This window comes from Oryza sativa, chromosome 6 (assembly GCF_034140825.1).
Source record: "Oryza sativa Japonica Group chromosome 6, ASM3414082v1".
Taxonomy (NCBI): domain Eukaryota; kingdom Viridiplantae; phylum Streptophyta; class Magnoliopsida; order Poales; family Poaceae; genus Oryza; species Oryza sativa.
This window is the reverse complement of record NC_089040.1, coordinates 21704216-21720036: the sequence shown is the minus strand read 5'-3', so window position 1 is coordinate 21720036 and position 15821 is coordinate 21704216. Positions and strand designations below refer to the sequence as shown.

The following is a 15821-nucleotide window of genomic DNA, read 5'->3' as shown; positions in this document are numbered from 1 at the left end:
GGAAGATATGACATATGGGCCCAAGAGTATTTTAGAACTTTCACGCGATTTCTCTCTCCTCTTCAACCGAAAATTATTATTTTAATCAGCGCGGTGTCTATTGGCAAATTACCATGTTTATAGAGTATTTTCCCCCAAAAGTGAGTTTGGGCAGTGTCATACAGCTAAAACCACGAAATTACAGTGTCCTGTAGCAAAATTTGCCTTTCCTCAATTCTCGCTGGTATCCCTGCCATTCCCTGGAGCCCGACTATCGGCCAGGCAACGTAGTCATCGTTGACTTGGTGGCGAGGGCAGCCACCACCCCACAGACCGCAGATGAGGAGGATGAGGCGGCGGGTGGAGAGGGTGGCGAAGGATGAAAAGTAGCGGTTGTGCTAGCCGTTGGAGCAGTTCTGCTGCTTGCAGCCACTGACGCCAACGCACTTGACTCCTCTCTCTCCTAAGCGGCGAGCCAACGAAGTTGCGGTGGGTGCCCAAGACGGAGCAGATTTTGATCCCCTTCCGCGGGCCACAACCCTTCCTCCCCTCTTCACGGCCTTGACATCCTTGCTACCGATTGGTTGGTTGTGGTTGTAGCTGAGCTGGGTAGTGTTGTTGTCCACGAAGCTCGCTGGTGCCACGAGCCATGAGGCCCATCTGCCTGGAGATGGCGAAGACGACTGTCACTGTGGGCGTCGGCATGGCAAGAGATAGGCAGAGGCCGCCGATAGCACAAGTGCGGTCGTTGTGTAGCTGCATAGTCCACGCCGCCGTCACCGCAGAACTATTGCGAGACAGTGTCGAAGTGCTCGAGGAGGTGATAGATGGGTGCCATATCGTCCTTGGCAGGGTTCAGCATGCCACTGTTGAAGATGATCTCTAGGATCAGGATCTGCTTTGGCTTGGGCACCCACCACAACCAAGGTTGTCAGGATCGGGATCCTAGGTAGTATCGTTTTGCTCAAAGTAGTCGTCTCGTAGGATTGGAATACTATGATATTTTCTTTTTTAAGTTTAATTAATATTTATATTAGGAAAAAGTGCACCGGAGGTCCCTGAACTTGTCACCGAGATACGAAAACGTCCTCAAACCGCAAAACCAGATATATGGGGTCCCTTAACTATAAAAAACAGGTCACCCGAGGTCCTTCGGTGGTTTTGACCCCGGTTTTAGTCTACGTGGCGGCTGAGTCAGCGTGGGACCCACCTATCAGCATGCCATGTCATCACTCCCTCTCTCTCTTTCCCTTCATCTCCCTTTCTCCTCTCTCTCTCTCTTCACTTTTCTCCAGCGGGCGTGGGCGGGGGCGGCCGCAGCGGCGGCACTCTGGGAGCGGCGGGGACGGTGGAAGGGGAGGAGGGGTTGACCCAGAGGTGTTGCGGTCGCTGCCGGTCACGGTGTACAGTTGCAGCATGGCGGCGCCGGCTGCGAAGGAGGAGGAGGACGACGGTGTCAAGTACGCGGTGTGCCTCGCGGAGCTCGAGGAGGACGATGAGGCTAGGTTCCTCCCCTGGTGCGGCACGGCTTCCACGCCGAGTGCGTGACATGTGGCTCGGCTCCCACTCCACCTGCTCGCTCTGCCGCCTCACCGTCGTCGTGTCGTCGCCGCCTCTTCTTCCTCCCGTCCCGCCGGCGCTGCCGTGATGCGCGACGACGACGTACGGGCACAGCAGTGCCCACCACCACTCGTTGCGGCGGGAGTCGAACACGAGCGCGCTCGTGGGCGCCCGGGCCACGGGCCCGCGCGGCGCGAGCACGACATAGTCGCCGTGCGCCGCGCACTCGAACCCGTGCCCACCCTCCGCCGCGGCGAACTGCGCGTGCACCTCCGGCGGCATCTGCGCGACCTCCGTCCACGCGCCGATTCCGCCTACTCCACCTCCGTGGCCGCCGCTACCGCCGCCGTCGCGCAACATCCACAGGTGTCCACATCGGAGATGTTCTTGACGGCGAAAGGGCACACAAGGTCATCCCTGGCCACGACGGCAATGATGGAGGTCGGGCCGGCAACGAGGCCGATGGTGGGGGAGAGGCGCGGGGTTGGGGTGATGGGGAGCGCTGTGAGGATGCGCGTGATTGGGTGTGCGAGCAGTAGCGTCTTGTGCCCCGACGCATCGGACAGGAAGGCGAGCAGGCCGGCGGACGCGGCCATGGGTGAGAACGCGGCGGGGCCGCCGGCGACGGGCGGGAGCGGGTGTAGGAGGCGGGACCAGCTGGAGGGTTGAACCTGGCCAGTGTCGGCTATCTCTAGGGCCTGCTGCTGGGGCAGTTGGCGAGGCCGACACGGAGCTCGTGGCCGCGCAAGAGGTGGCCGTGGAGGTTGCGGCAGGCGCTGTGGGTTGTCCCGTCGTCCCGGCGGTTGGCGAGGGAGGGAGAAGCGGGGCACAGCGGTGATGCGGCGGCAGAGGAGGACGAGGACGCTAGTCACCATGCCATGGCGGGATCCGGCGGCGGAGGAGGAGTCGAGGAGGTCGCCGACCACCGGGAGAAGCGGGGCACGCCGACGCTGACGACCACCATGCTCGCCGCTAGGGGGCCGCCACCTCTGCCGCCTCTGCCTCCGTCACCGCCGTCTACTGGCTGCCGCTCCCCATCCGCTGGCCGCCGTGCGCTCGCCCGCCTGTCGCCACCGCCGCTCCGCTCCTCCGCTCCACTCTGCTTCACCGGCCGCCGCACGCTTGCACGCCGCCTCCGCCGGCCACCGCTCAGCCCTGCTCGCCGCCATCCGTTCCTTCCCCGCGGCAAAGAGAAGTGAAAAAAAAGAAGAACAAAAAGAATGGGAAAGAGAGAGTTGACGTGGCACGCTGACAGGTGGGGCCCACGTGGGTCCCACGCTGACTCAGCCGCCACGTACACCAAAACCGGGGTCAAAACCACCGAAGGACTTCGGGTGACCGGTTTTGTATAGTTAAGGGACCCATATATCTGGTTTTGCGGTTTGAGGACGTTTTCGTATCTCGGTGACAAGTTCAGGGACCTCCGGTGCACTTTTTCCTTTATATTAATTACATATAGCCATTCTACATAAAAAATATAGTTATAATATATGTCATGCAAATAGAGGCATTTATCAAGAGAAAACACATTGGTTTTGATATATTTAACTGAATTTTATAAACTTGAGCATATTTATTTATATTATTTTCAAACCATCTTATTTAAATAATATTTTGTAGTATCGTAGGGATCGTGGAATCGGGATACTATATAAGATTATGTAGGATCGTGTGGTAATGAATAGTAGAATCGAGATACTATGAAAATTAGGATACTAGGAGGGATCGATATCGTTTCAGCGGTAGGATTGTAGTATACTAAGATACTAGGATATGGATCGGATAATGACAACCTTGACCACAACCTCACCGACTCCGCGTTGGGTGTTGGTATTTCTTACGATCACAGATAAAATCCGCAAGCGCACGGATATACCGATGTAGCACTTCCCCTACGGAGTATTCCAAGGGTATCGAATCCAAGGAAACGTGTGTGATCAGATCTTCCTCCGGTTCATCCAAGGACACCAAGCGAATGATAGGCCAGGATAGAGATGATTTACTAGTGAGAAACAGTGTCTAGGGAAAGCTTAACTTTAATCCTAATGCAAAACTTCAGGCACTGGCAACCCGCTGTTCCCAGATGTCGCTCTACTACGTACCCGGACAGGGAGGACTTAAGTGATCTCGAGGGCTGTTACCACCTCTACACCCACCTCAAATGTACTGTGGGATACGCAGCAATTACTGGATAATAATTACCTAAACACCACGTCTAAGCAATTAATATCTACTTTAGTGTTTATAACTTACCAAAGCAATCACTATATTTTAGTTGATTATAGTGAACAATAATCCCGTATGCTATTTAGGAACTAACCAAGAGATAATTCTCACAAGATAAATCTAAATTACTCAAGAAGAATATTATATTGAATTCAGAGTAATAAACAGAATAAAAGAAATAGGAGAAGATTACCGACAACTCCGGAATTCTTCCGACTTCTTCTACTCTACTCTCTTCCTATTCTAGTATACAATATAGTATAATAGAGCCTCTTATAATTCAGCTCAAGCTTGGAAGTGTGTGTGTGAAGTGAGGGAGTGATGTCCTTTTATAGGGCAGTTATGACGGTTGTGAGAAGGGGAAATGTCGGAATTGCCCCACAACCGTCATTGGGAGAGCATCTGGAGCGTCCACGCCAAACCCCAGGATCAACGGCGATCAGGGGGGTTCGGCCGAACCTGGGCTGGCCCTCCTGGCCTGGCCTTCAGTCTGTGGACTCCCTAGGCTCTTCTCTGTCCATTTCTCGGAGTTTTGGGTTGATTCACTGATGTTTGATGAAGTTCACAACCCCTCCTTGTATGGATACATAATTCTCCTCACTTTAGTCTAGATTTCCTCCTAACATCGAGGTTTATCACTTGCATACAAATATACACCAACACTATGGAATATGAAAGATTAAGCACCTATCACTATGTTGGATGTTTTATTATCCGAACTTTATGCAGATGTTGGCGGTATAGAATCGATATTTAACAGCCGCCAACATTGGGCGCAATGGCTGGCCAGAGATCGAAGTGTGTCGTAGAGGTTACGCGTTCCATGGTCAGATAGATAATTGGTTGGTTCTCCGCTCACCTCCACCGCCCAATGGCGTCTGCATGGGAATTATTCCGAAGCTCGTCTCCACCACCCAGTCGCATTTGGAGAGGGGAGTAGGGGCTGTAGGGTGCCGGGTCACTGGAGAGGAAGACGCCCCGGCCACTGGCCCGTGCCCCGGTTCCCTTATCCCCTTCACCGACGTGCCTGGTTCAGGGAAGACTGGAAGAGAACAAGGGTAGAGAAAGGAGGAAAGAGAAGGGGCCCACTGACGTGTGGGTCCATTATCTTTTACTATTACTTTTGTTTGACTAACATATGGGTTCTATTAAGTTTTTCAATTTTTATTTTTCTTCTACATCCACGTAAGCGCTACATGGAATGAAGACCAGATCAACGTGTCGCGTGGGATAAAACCGTCATCTAAAACTACTAAGGGACTTGATTTGCCTCGATTTTGATAGTTAGAGGACGTTCTATACCAGGATTTGTGGTTGAGGGCGCAAACGAAAATCAACCTATAGTGGAGGTACCCAAAGTGAACTTTTTCCTGTGTGTTTCGTCTGATTTTTTTCACGCCATAACCCATGGCCTAAATGCAGTAGCCCGTAGTGGTATGCTTCAACTTCTTCTTGGTTGTTGGGCTGGAACAGCCTACACTTCTAACTTTCTTCTTAGTACTTGGGAGTACTTGCGTGGGCTCGGCCAGAAATAAGTTCACTAGAGGTCCCTCAACTTAACAACGGGTGAGAGCCGGCGGGCCTTGGAGGCTGGCGGCAAAGCGAGCCCGGCTGCGGTCGGCAGGTGGCGGGCGGAGTGTCCGACCCCGCCGCTACCGCCGTCGCTCTCACCCGCCACGGGCGCGCTGCACGCAAGCGGCTTCACGGCGACGAGCACTACAGTTGTGCGATGGCTTCATGGCTTCACGGCAACGACGCGGGTGCGCTGCACGTGAGTGGCTTCATGGCTTCACGATGACAGCTGTACTCCTTGTCATTGTTGCGCTACATGCCGCCCCTGTCCACGCCGCCCGCTGGTGACCGCCCTTCTCCCTGCGCCCCGCTAGAGAGGGGGAGAGGAGGCTGGGCGAAGTGGGGAGAGATGAGGCCGATGGGAGAGGGGGGAAATAGGCGGCCTCCGCTTGCCCGCCTCATCCCCCGCCCCTCTGCTCCGTCTGCGCACGGAGTCGCTGCTCGCCCGCCGCTTGCCGCCGACGCCCGCTCACTCGTCGCTTTCCGCCGCCTGTCGCCGCTGACGCTCTGCAGCCGCGCCCGCCCGCCGATGCTGCCGGCGCACCGCTCCGCTTGCCTCCGGCCACACGCTGCTGCCGCTTCCCCTCTAAAACCGAAAGAGAAGAAGAGAAAAGGTAAAAGATAAGAAGATTGCAAACTAGGATGGTTGATCCCACATTTATTTTTTTATTTTTTCGCTGACTAGGATGCCACATCAGTAAAACCAGCCAAAAAAAATACTGCCATGGGATCTCTTTTGAACGGTTTGAGTGAGTTTAGGGGTACATATTTCTGGTTTCGTGGTTAAGGGACCTCAAAAATTCTCGTTGTTAAGTTGAGGGATCTGTAATGAACTTATTCCTTAGGCAGCGTGCCGGCGTATATAATTCAGCTTGGCTATTTGTTAGGGGAAAAAGTACACTGAAGGTCCCTCAACTTGTTAGCCAGATACAAAATCGTCCCCCAACCGTAAAACCGGATATCCGGCGTCCCCCAACCTACAAAACCGGTCAGAAAAGGTCCCTCGGCAGTTTTGACCCCGATTTTATCCCACGTGGCGACTGACTTAGCGTGGGACCCATGTGGGCCCCACATGTCAGATAGACCACGTCATCACCTTTTCTCTTTTTCCCCCTTTCTCTCTCTTCCTCTTTCCTTTTTCCTCTGGGCGTGGATGGCGGCAGCGTCTTCGACGCGGCGTGGAGGAGGGCTGGCGTGGTCGGCGGCTGACAGGGAAGGAGAGACGCGGAGAGGAGGGCCAATGGAACGGGCGGCACCGCCGATGGCTGCCGTCGCGTGGGGAGGAGCGCTGCGGTCGTTGTCGGGGTGAGGTGGCGATGCCGGCGCAGCCGGCGGCTGGCGAAGGAGGAGCGTGACGGAGAGGAGGTCCGAGGGCCGATGCAGCGGCGGCGGCTTCATCGGCGCGACGGGGAAGAGGGGTCGACGCGGCCGACGACGGAGAGGAGATCTAGCTGTCGCCGTAGCCGCTGATGGAGATGGCGAGGCGGCCGCCGTTGGTGCCCTTGGCCAGCTCCGGCCGGCGGTGGTGGTTCTCCTACTGCCAGTAGCCGGTCCAGGAGAGGCGGCAGAGGAAGGGGAGATCGAAGATGACGGCGCCGCCGATGTGGCTGCCGTTTGGCGGGGCGGAGCTGCGGGAGACCGCGGTGGTGGAGCTGGAGCCACACGCGCGACGGCTCCCTGGCCAACTTGCGCAGCCGCGAACAAGGAGAGCCACGCCTTCACCGCTGCCTCGCGATGTCGATGGCGATGAGTTCGATCTCCGGCCGCCGCCCCGCCGCGTGCATGAGCTGGAGGAGGTGCCCGGCGAGTTTCGGGCAGTGAGTTTCGTCTGTGCTTGGAGGGATGGTGGCGTGAGTTTCGGCACTTGCTTGCGACGGCGAGCTTCTCTCCTTAGCTTGGAGCTGGCGGCGGAGGTCGTGCCACACATGCATGCTCCACTCGATCCACTACCAGCTGCATGCATGCACAAATTAAGCTAACCAACCGATAGACTTGCTCCACGTACTAGCATAGCACAAAGCCTTAGCAAACTAACTAAGTAACTAACTAATTAATGATGCATGCAGCGTTGGCGATGCCGTCGTGCGTGAGCAGCGTGACGACGTCAATAGCACGAGGCAGATGACGGTCAGCTTGATGGCGCCGTCGTTCTTGGCGTGGCGGCACGCGAACTCCACCGACTCCCGGTCGTCGGGGCCGCCGAGGAAGACGGCGGTGATCTGGGTCCCCATCTTCTGGTCGTCTTGGTTCCTCGCCGCCGTCGTCTCTTCGCTTGTTGATATCTTGGTCGGCAGCTGGAAGCTGGCGCCGACGGTGCACGGGGCAAGCTCGAGCACCTTGCGGTTGAGCTCGCGGCAATGGTGCTCGCGGGCACCCCGTCGAATCCGTCGTGCTCCGGTAAGTTGTCGACGAAGGAGACGGCGACGAGCAGCCCCACCAGCCATCGGCTTCGTCGCCGGCGACAACCTCACCGTCCCGCTCCGCTACGCCTGCCCCTCGCTGCCGCAGGTCACAGTGGTGGTGGCTGCGGCACTCGACGCGCGTCACAGCATGACCTGCGGGCTGCGGCTGCCCACGAGGAGAGAAGTGAGAGAGAGGAGGAAGGGAGGGATGACGTGGCATCCTGACATGTGGGCCCACGTGGGTCCCACGCTGAGTCAGCCGTCATGTGGGATAAAACCGGGGTCAAAACCGCCGAGGAACTATTGTGACCGGTTTTGTAAGTTGGGGGACGCCGGATATCCGTTGGATATCTAGCTAACAAGTTGAGGGACCTTCGGTGTACTTTTTCCTTTGTTAGGCCGGCCAGAGTTGCTACGGGAATTCAGCCCAGCCCATCCATTTAAACTGGGCCTCCATTCAGGAAAGTCACAGCAGCCCACATCGGACAGGCCCATATCAGACTGGAAGGCCACACCTTGCTAAACGGGCCTCACGGACCCGGCCCACGTAAACCCTCGTGCTCCCCATCCGTTCTAGGGTTTCCCTGATTTAACCCCCCCGCCGCCGCCTCCCACCGCGGCAGCCGCGACTCCTCCCCTACCGCCGCCCTCCCTCGCCGCCGCGACGTCACCGTCTGCCATGGTAAGCGCACTCTCAGCTCCTCCTCTCGTCACCAACCTGATGGGTTCCCCATGAGGCTTACCCTCTGCGGCGCGGTGTGGCTGCCCACACGCGTGTGTGCTGTCGCAGGCGTCGGAGAAGAAGCAGTCCAACCCAATGAGGGAGATCAAGGTGCAGAAGCTGGTGCTCAACATCTCCGTCGGGGAGAGCGGAGATCGCCTCACCCGTGCCTCCAAGGTTTGGCCAGGCTTCTTTTTTTATTTTTTTTATTTTTTCGGTGTACCATTAGCGTTTAGGTTGTAGATGTCCGAGTAGGAAATGAGCTTTTGCTTAGTTACAATGTGATGCATTGTGTTAGCTTGATATCTTGCTTCGATGATTTGAGATAGTGGTGTTTGCTTCGATGATTTGAGATAGTGGTGTGAACTCGCTAATAATTGGTGATTATGACTGTAAGTTATCTTTCTTAGCGGAACCGTGCAAGGATGAAATTGCGGCTAGGGGAATACTAGAATGATGCTTTTAAATTGCCATTCAACTAAGTGATAATCTATTTGCCTGGCTGCTTTAACGTCAGTGTTCAGTTGTGCAGACTTCAGATAAGTATCCTGACGTCTGCTTTATGGTCGCAGGATAATTTGTTGAATTTTTTTCCCCCAGTAGAATCGTTGATCATTGACCATAGAACTAGAATTCAAAGCTGGATGATTCGGATTGCAGTTATATAAAATTCATGAGACAATGACATTATTATGTTTGTGTAAAAAATAGCTAATGGAACTAAAAGGTGACGACTGTTTGTCTCTTTCAAGGTTGTGTGGCAAAAGGAAAATAGTTCTGAACTACTGTTTGTTCTTATCCTGGTCATATCCTAATCTCTAATTGTGAACAATTGTTTTAATTCCGAATTGCTGAAAGGTCAAGAATGACACATCGCTGTTTTAGGTATCTGTTGCTATTGTTAATGCCAAACTGTTAAATTAAGTTAACGCCAGTTAATATATTTTCCATGTACTTTCAGGTCTTGGAGCAACTGAGTGGGCAGTCACCAGTGTTCTCTAAGGGTAGACATTCCTTTCTTGTCTGCTAGTTTTATTGTCTTGTTCATGACAACTTTGTTGACAGTTGTTTTGGTTGTCCACTTTCTTCAGCTAGATACACCGTTCGCTCATTTGGCATCAGGCGTAATGAGAAGATTGCGTGCTATGTAACTGTTAGGGGTGAGAAGGCAATGCAGCTTCTTGAGAGTGGACTGAAGGTGAAGGAATATGAACTTCTGAGAAGAAACTTCAGTGAAACTGGGTGTTTTGGTTTTGGAATCCAGGAGCACATTGATCTTGGCATCAAGTAAGATTTTCAACCTGTGTTGTTCATAATTAACTTCGAAATTTACTGAAATAATGAGAGTACAACTTTGGGTATAGTGTAGCTTTGATGTCTTTGGTTGGCAATATAGGATTTCTGTAGTCCCATCATGTTTTCCTTTTGTATGTCTTTCCATGATACTATTTGATAGTCCATCTATATTTGAAACTCTAAATTGTTTTCTCCTTGTCCACTAGGACTACATTCATCTACTTATACCATTCGCTTCCACAATTTTATGGTTGTAGCTTATATTAGTAACAGTGGGCCAATGACTTGAATTAATTGTCCGTACCATCTGAAGCTTGGCATTTGCTGGTTTATTGATGTACCTTTTCTTCTGAGGCCTAAACTGTTATCATTTACAATTATATTTCCATGATGAACTGACATCAACAGCTGGATATTGTAATTTAAGTGTTATTCATATACATATTGTTATTTGTGATATTCTTTTTCTTGACTGAGCACAATTGCAGTTCTCGCTCTGCTGAGTCTTGACTACTATGGTTTTGTGCATTCACATTTCACATCCTGAACAAGATTTCATGCTATCTATCATACTTTTTAATCACCACTACCTAGTAAAATATAGAAATGATTTGATATAAATAACAACTTTTGTTTTCGTTTATTAATTGCGATATACTCCCTGTTTATATCCTTGATTATTGTGCATTTTAAGCATTCCTTGTCATGATGAATCCATACTAATAGTGAAACTTTCTACCTTCGACATAAGGGCATATTCCTTTCTTTATTATCTTTTGATTACTGTTGTATGCCACAGCTGAACATTTATTATCTTTGTGTTTTCTTGTGCAGGTATGATCCTTCAACAGGTATTTATGGCATGGACTTCTATGTTGTCCTTGAGCGTGCTGGATACCGTGTTGCTCGCCGTCGCAGGTGCAAGTCCCGTGTTGGCATTCAGCACCGGGTGACCAAGGAGGATGCCATGAAGTGGTTCCAGGTCAAGTACGAAGGTGTTATCCTCAACAAGGCCCAGGCTAATACATCTTAAGACCTGATTTGATAGGTTTTAGGTCCAGTCACTGCTTGTTATGAGCGCAGACAAGTTTTTATTTCACCTAATGCAATGCCGGAGTATATTATTTTGCCAAGTCGTTTTGTTTGAGTTCGTTTTGCACTTGGGAGCGTATAACGCCGGTCACTTGAAAAAAGAAAAATCCGAAATCATGTCTTGCCTTTCATACTGCCCTCTCCTCTCTGTTCCTTTGTTGCACCATCTTACATTTCTTAGCTTTCCTGAGCTTAAGAAAAGTGTTATTTATTGTCCAACACAACATTGCATGGTGAACGTGAGATGGTGATCCTTGAACCGCATAGTTGTCATGACCATGGTGCTTTTCGAAATTATATCAGTATAAAATACCAGATATTTGGAATAATCCGTTTGAAGTTGCGTGAGAATCGATTTAATTGGCATCGTGGGCAGGCCCCTACAACCAAAAGGGATGGCTGCATTAGCGTCAAAACATTATCCTGCGAGTTGCTGAAGCTGACACCATACTCACGTATGGGATGATGAGATTTTGTGCAGCTCAAATCGATTCCTGGAGATTAGAAAAGGCTGAGACGGCGTTGCAGATAACCGAAATGGTCTATTTTGCGTGTGATTTCGCATAACATTGATAGATCAGTAATACTCCCTCCGTCCAATAATATAAGGGATTTTGAGTTTTTGTTTGTACTGTTTGACCACTCGTCTTATTCAAAAAATTTGTGCAAATATAAAAAATGAAAAGTTATGCTTAAAGTACTTTGGATAATAAATTAAGTAAAAAAAATAATAATTCTAAATTTTTTTAATAAGACGAGTGGTCAAACAGTGCAAGCAAAAATTTAAAATCCCTTATATTAAATTTAAAAATTTAATAAGACGAGTACAAAGCACAAGCTGGTTTTTTGACTTTTAGATGGATGCGATTTATTCCTTTCATTGCATAGTCCGTGGTCGAAACTGTATACCCAACGACTTTTAGAAATGTTTCTGCAGCCATTGCGTACGAACGTGCTACAATTCCATGCATGTTTAATTAGCTTCCTTGCGCTTGTGTCCAATTTTAGTTTAGCCGCCATTTGTAAAAAGTCCAAAGAAACCAAGTAAACCATTGGCAATGCCAAGTTTTCTCTTGTTTTGAAGCAAGGCTTGAAAGTGGGTGATGTTTACAGTAACTGATCGAAGCCGCAGTTCAACTTCAATTTTATAAAACAACATCCGGAGTTTCGCGGATAATGTGAGATAGCGGTGCTCGACTACGTTCCAGATGGATTCCAGAGGAGATGACTGTGACAAATGGAGACTAATCCAGATCGAGATAGGCGCCAGCCATCTATTTAGACTGACCGTGTTTTTCTTTCTAGTTGAGAATTGAGAATACGCAAGAGGATTGCGGATCTTTGTATTAAAAGAGAGAAAGAAATACAGCCCAATCGTCCAAGTCCACGTATATAAACTAACAACAGAATTACACATCAAGGTATGTAAGAAAAGAAACACAATACTTAGAGCGGAGCTGCAGTAATATCATTAGGGTCAGATGACCCCGATGGCATTCAATCCATCAAGTGAGTAATTCAGTATTTTGTAGCTAATGACCCCAGCGGCAAAAGATTAATGACACCGACCAGCCCACTAAACTACTAGAGCTCATGAAAGCTGAAACAATAATACAACTATTTATTAGCTGTGTTATGCTACTGTCAACCCACTACTAATGATGCAATTAGACATATTTGATCTTTTAACCAACTATTTATTTTGACTATGTACCGTGTATATCAATGCATTAGACCTGTAGTTTTGCTAATCAACTACTAGATGTTAGGTGTATTTTTTTAAGCTACTAGATTTAAATTTGTATTAAAATACAGTTAATTTTGTATGTACCGTCTCATCTTAACCAATCACAATATTTCCTAATTTATTTTTTTTCGTACTTTCTTTTCCCAATCATCTGTTGCATCATCATTGTCATCATCTGAGTCTGATTGGTACTGTTGCTGCATCTGTTGCATCATCATTGTCATCATCTGAGTCTGATTGTCCAACACCTGAGCAATTGTTGGGTTCTCGGGCGGTGGGGACGGACTGTTGTCAGATGCACCGTTGGCACGTGCTCCATTGATCGGCTCTTCGCTGCCACTGGCGTTGTTCGAGTCGCGTGAACCATTCCTTATCTCCATCTGAAGGGGATAGGTAGAAATATGAGAAAAGGAAGAAAAACAGGGGCTCAGAAACTAATCTTGCTTATGAATTTAAGTGCAATTATCTTAATCTTGATTAAAACACTGAAAAAGAGGCACGCAACTCCTAATTGAGGCAGTCATACCACTGACACATGATATCGGCCGCCGACTAGCCCACAAGCAACAAACCTAAACACGAAAACTAGCAAGCAACCAGACTAAGAAGACGATAAAGCTAAGGGCGGCGACTCTGAAGCTCGAGGCGGCGCTTGCAAACGAGGGATAGGACTGACATCTAAAGTAGACAAGGGATAGGAACCAATTCATGCTCAAACCCAAATTAAACAAAGCAAAAGAAAACTCAAATAAATAACCGAGCATGATGATTTTTATGCATAGAACATTTTTCATGAACTCAAATAAAGACACTAATGCAACTAAACAATAAATTAATGCATAGACTAGTTGCATGGAAAACGATGCGCATAACATTGCCCCCATCGAATATAGACACGACCTAATGCATAACCCCCAATAAATTCCCGACTGACTGTCGAATAAACTCCAACTAAAATTTTTCTAAAGCCCTAGACTGAGCTAATATTTTTTTTTTAAAAAAAAAAAATCCGATCCGAAAGAACGACCAAGATTTTTCCCGCAAACCAAAGAGGCAAAACTCCAAATTTTCCCGAAACCAGTCCAGGTGCAAAAAGGCATATGCAGATGAAAAAGGGGTTCAGAGGGCTCTTAGGTTTCCAGTTGGCTTGTCCTACGGTCAAGGTCGGCTCTGATACCAACTTGTCACGCCCAGAAATTCTCGAACCAGAATTTCTAAGCTGAATGTGCATTAAATCCCTGTCCAGGACCAGCCAGGGTACACAAACGACAATTGTTGACATACAGATCCACGTCTTACAAAAATAGAAAAGATTACAAATGCAGCGGAAAAGATAAAAGCGAGCTAAACCGGGAAGCTTGACTTCAGCAGCGGGCGGCTCCACTCCACAGGCAATCCTTGACGGCAGCGACGAAACCAACTTTGACAAAACAGCTCCAACTAGGAAGATCTTCAGCTCTGGTGTGGGGGAAAAGAGAGCAAGACTGAGTACTACCCACTGTACTCAGCAAGTCATACCGGAAGAGGAGGTATGATGCAGGATATAACCAAAGGAGGCTAGAGGTTCTTTTGCATAAAGCTAGCATTTAAAAGCAGTAGTTGAAAGCAGTAAAACAGTTGTAGTAATTAATCAATATTAACCAAACACTGTCCAACGCTACACCACGTTGCAACAGGCCCAACCAACCACCTGAACTACACCAGTTCATTAAGCTAAACTAGGGGTGAGACTAATCACGGTGAATCTGGTTGATCGCCCATAACCGCGGGCACGGCTATTCGAATAGTTTTACTCTGGCCAGAGGTGTACAACTGTACCCACAAGACACGATTCCACACATGTCGCCATGCCCCGAAGTATCACCATGATACTGCAAAGGGGGAAATCGTGACAAGACCCTCCACATAACCCTCCCCTAACCATCCACACCACGCTAAGGTTTCACCCCCACCCCTCAAAAGGCAGTGGGCGGTCCCCTCTTGCGCCGCGGTGAATCCGGCAGCTGGACAACCGGACACCCCGGCCGACCCAACTCCATCACGCCCACCCTCGCCACCGGTGCCTAGGAAAGGGTCGAGCTATACTTCAGATCAAGCAGTTACCCACTCCCGCTTGTGGTAAGCACGGTAAGTCTCCCAGGGTTTCCCGTGAACCGGTCCTTAACTGCCATGGGTGCGACCAGCAAAACCATGCACCCACAACCCACCATTCAATGTATTTTAATTAACTAACACCATTGCGGTGGCACCAATCCAAAGCTATGCTCATAGTCAAAGTCTATGTAATAAGGTGATCCCCATTTGTGTGCTAGTTGAACTAAGCATGGCTAAGCATTTCCTAAACCAACATCTAGTCATTTTGATACCCAGGTTATCAATGGCATAAGGTAAACAATAAATGGCTGAGTAGTCGGACCCATCCCACATGATATTGTAAAAGAATGCAACATTTAATAGAAATGCGGGATATTTGTAAATTGGGTACAATATGATCAAACGTATTGCATGACTTGCCTTGCTCTCGCACTGACGAGACCTCAGCAACGTCTTCGAGAAACCGTGGATCGACGAAACGGCCGAAACCTACGCGACAAACAAAGCACACAAGCAAAACATGCTATAAGACTACAGAAACAGGAAACAAAACCATTTTTAATGGATTCTTTGCATTTTTCTTGATTTACTGAGACTTGAATGGGCTTAAACGGAGCTCGGATGAATTACTTATGAATTTTAGAAGATTCACTGTGTTTATTACTATAAAAGAAATCCTTAAATAAATTATTACGCAATAAATTCCAGGGCTGACGTCAGCGCGGGGCGGCGCGGCGCCGACATGTGGGACCCACCGGTCAGCGGCACGGGAGAGAGAGAAAGGGGGCGGCGGCTCGCGGGCCCACCGGTCAGTGACACGGGGAGAAGGATGGGGCGGCGGCGCCACGTGGCGGCCGAACCGACGGCCCGGATCGCCCTCAGGCCGATCGGACGGACGACGGCGGCGGCAACCCCGGGCTCGGATCGGCGTCAAAGCCGATCGGCCGACCCGAGCTAGCGGCGGCGGTGCGGGCGCGTCGCGTCGCCGGCGACAGCATCCGGCGGCGGAGGCGACGCGAAAGCGGCGGCAGCGGACGGCGGCAACGACCCAAAACGACGGCGAGCGCGGGCGACGGCGACGCACGGGGAAACGGGGAAGGAGAGGAGAGGAGATGCCTCACCGAGGGTGGCC

At 50.0% G+C, this 15821-nt stretch overlaps 1 protein-coding gene and 1 non-coding gene across 2 annotated transcripts; both read left to right on the top strand.

Moving 5' to 3' along the window:
* The first annotated feature begins 8357 nt into the window (after nt 1-8357).
* LOC4341262 (large ribosomal subunit protein uL5) lies at nt 8358-10979 on the top strand. Its single transcript, XM_015785601.3, has 5 exons — nt 8358-8421; nt 8530-8637; nt 9422-9464; nt 9552-9747; nt 10591-10979. The coding sequence occupies exons 1-5, from the start codon at nt 8419-8421 to the stop codon at nt 10787-10789; spliced, it is 549 nt and encodes a 182-aa protein (XP_015641087.1). The 5' UTR covers nt 8358-8418; the 3' UTR covers nt 10790-10979.
* On the top strand, nt 10032-10114 carry LOC112939457 (small nucleolar RNA snoR117). Its single transcript, XR_003243171.1, has one exon. It is a non-coding gene; the product is annotated as a small nucleolar RNA snoR117 (small nucleolar RNA).
* Nucleotides 10980-15821: the final 4842 nt, after the last annotated feature.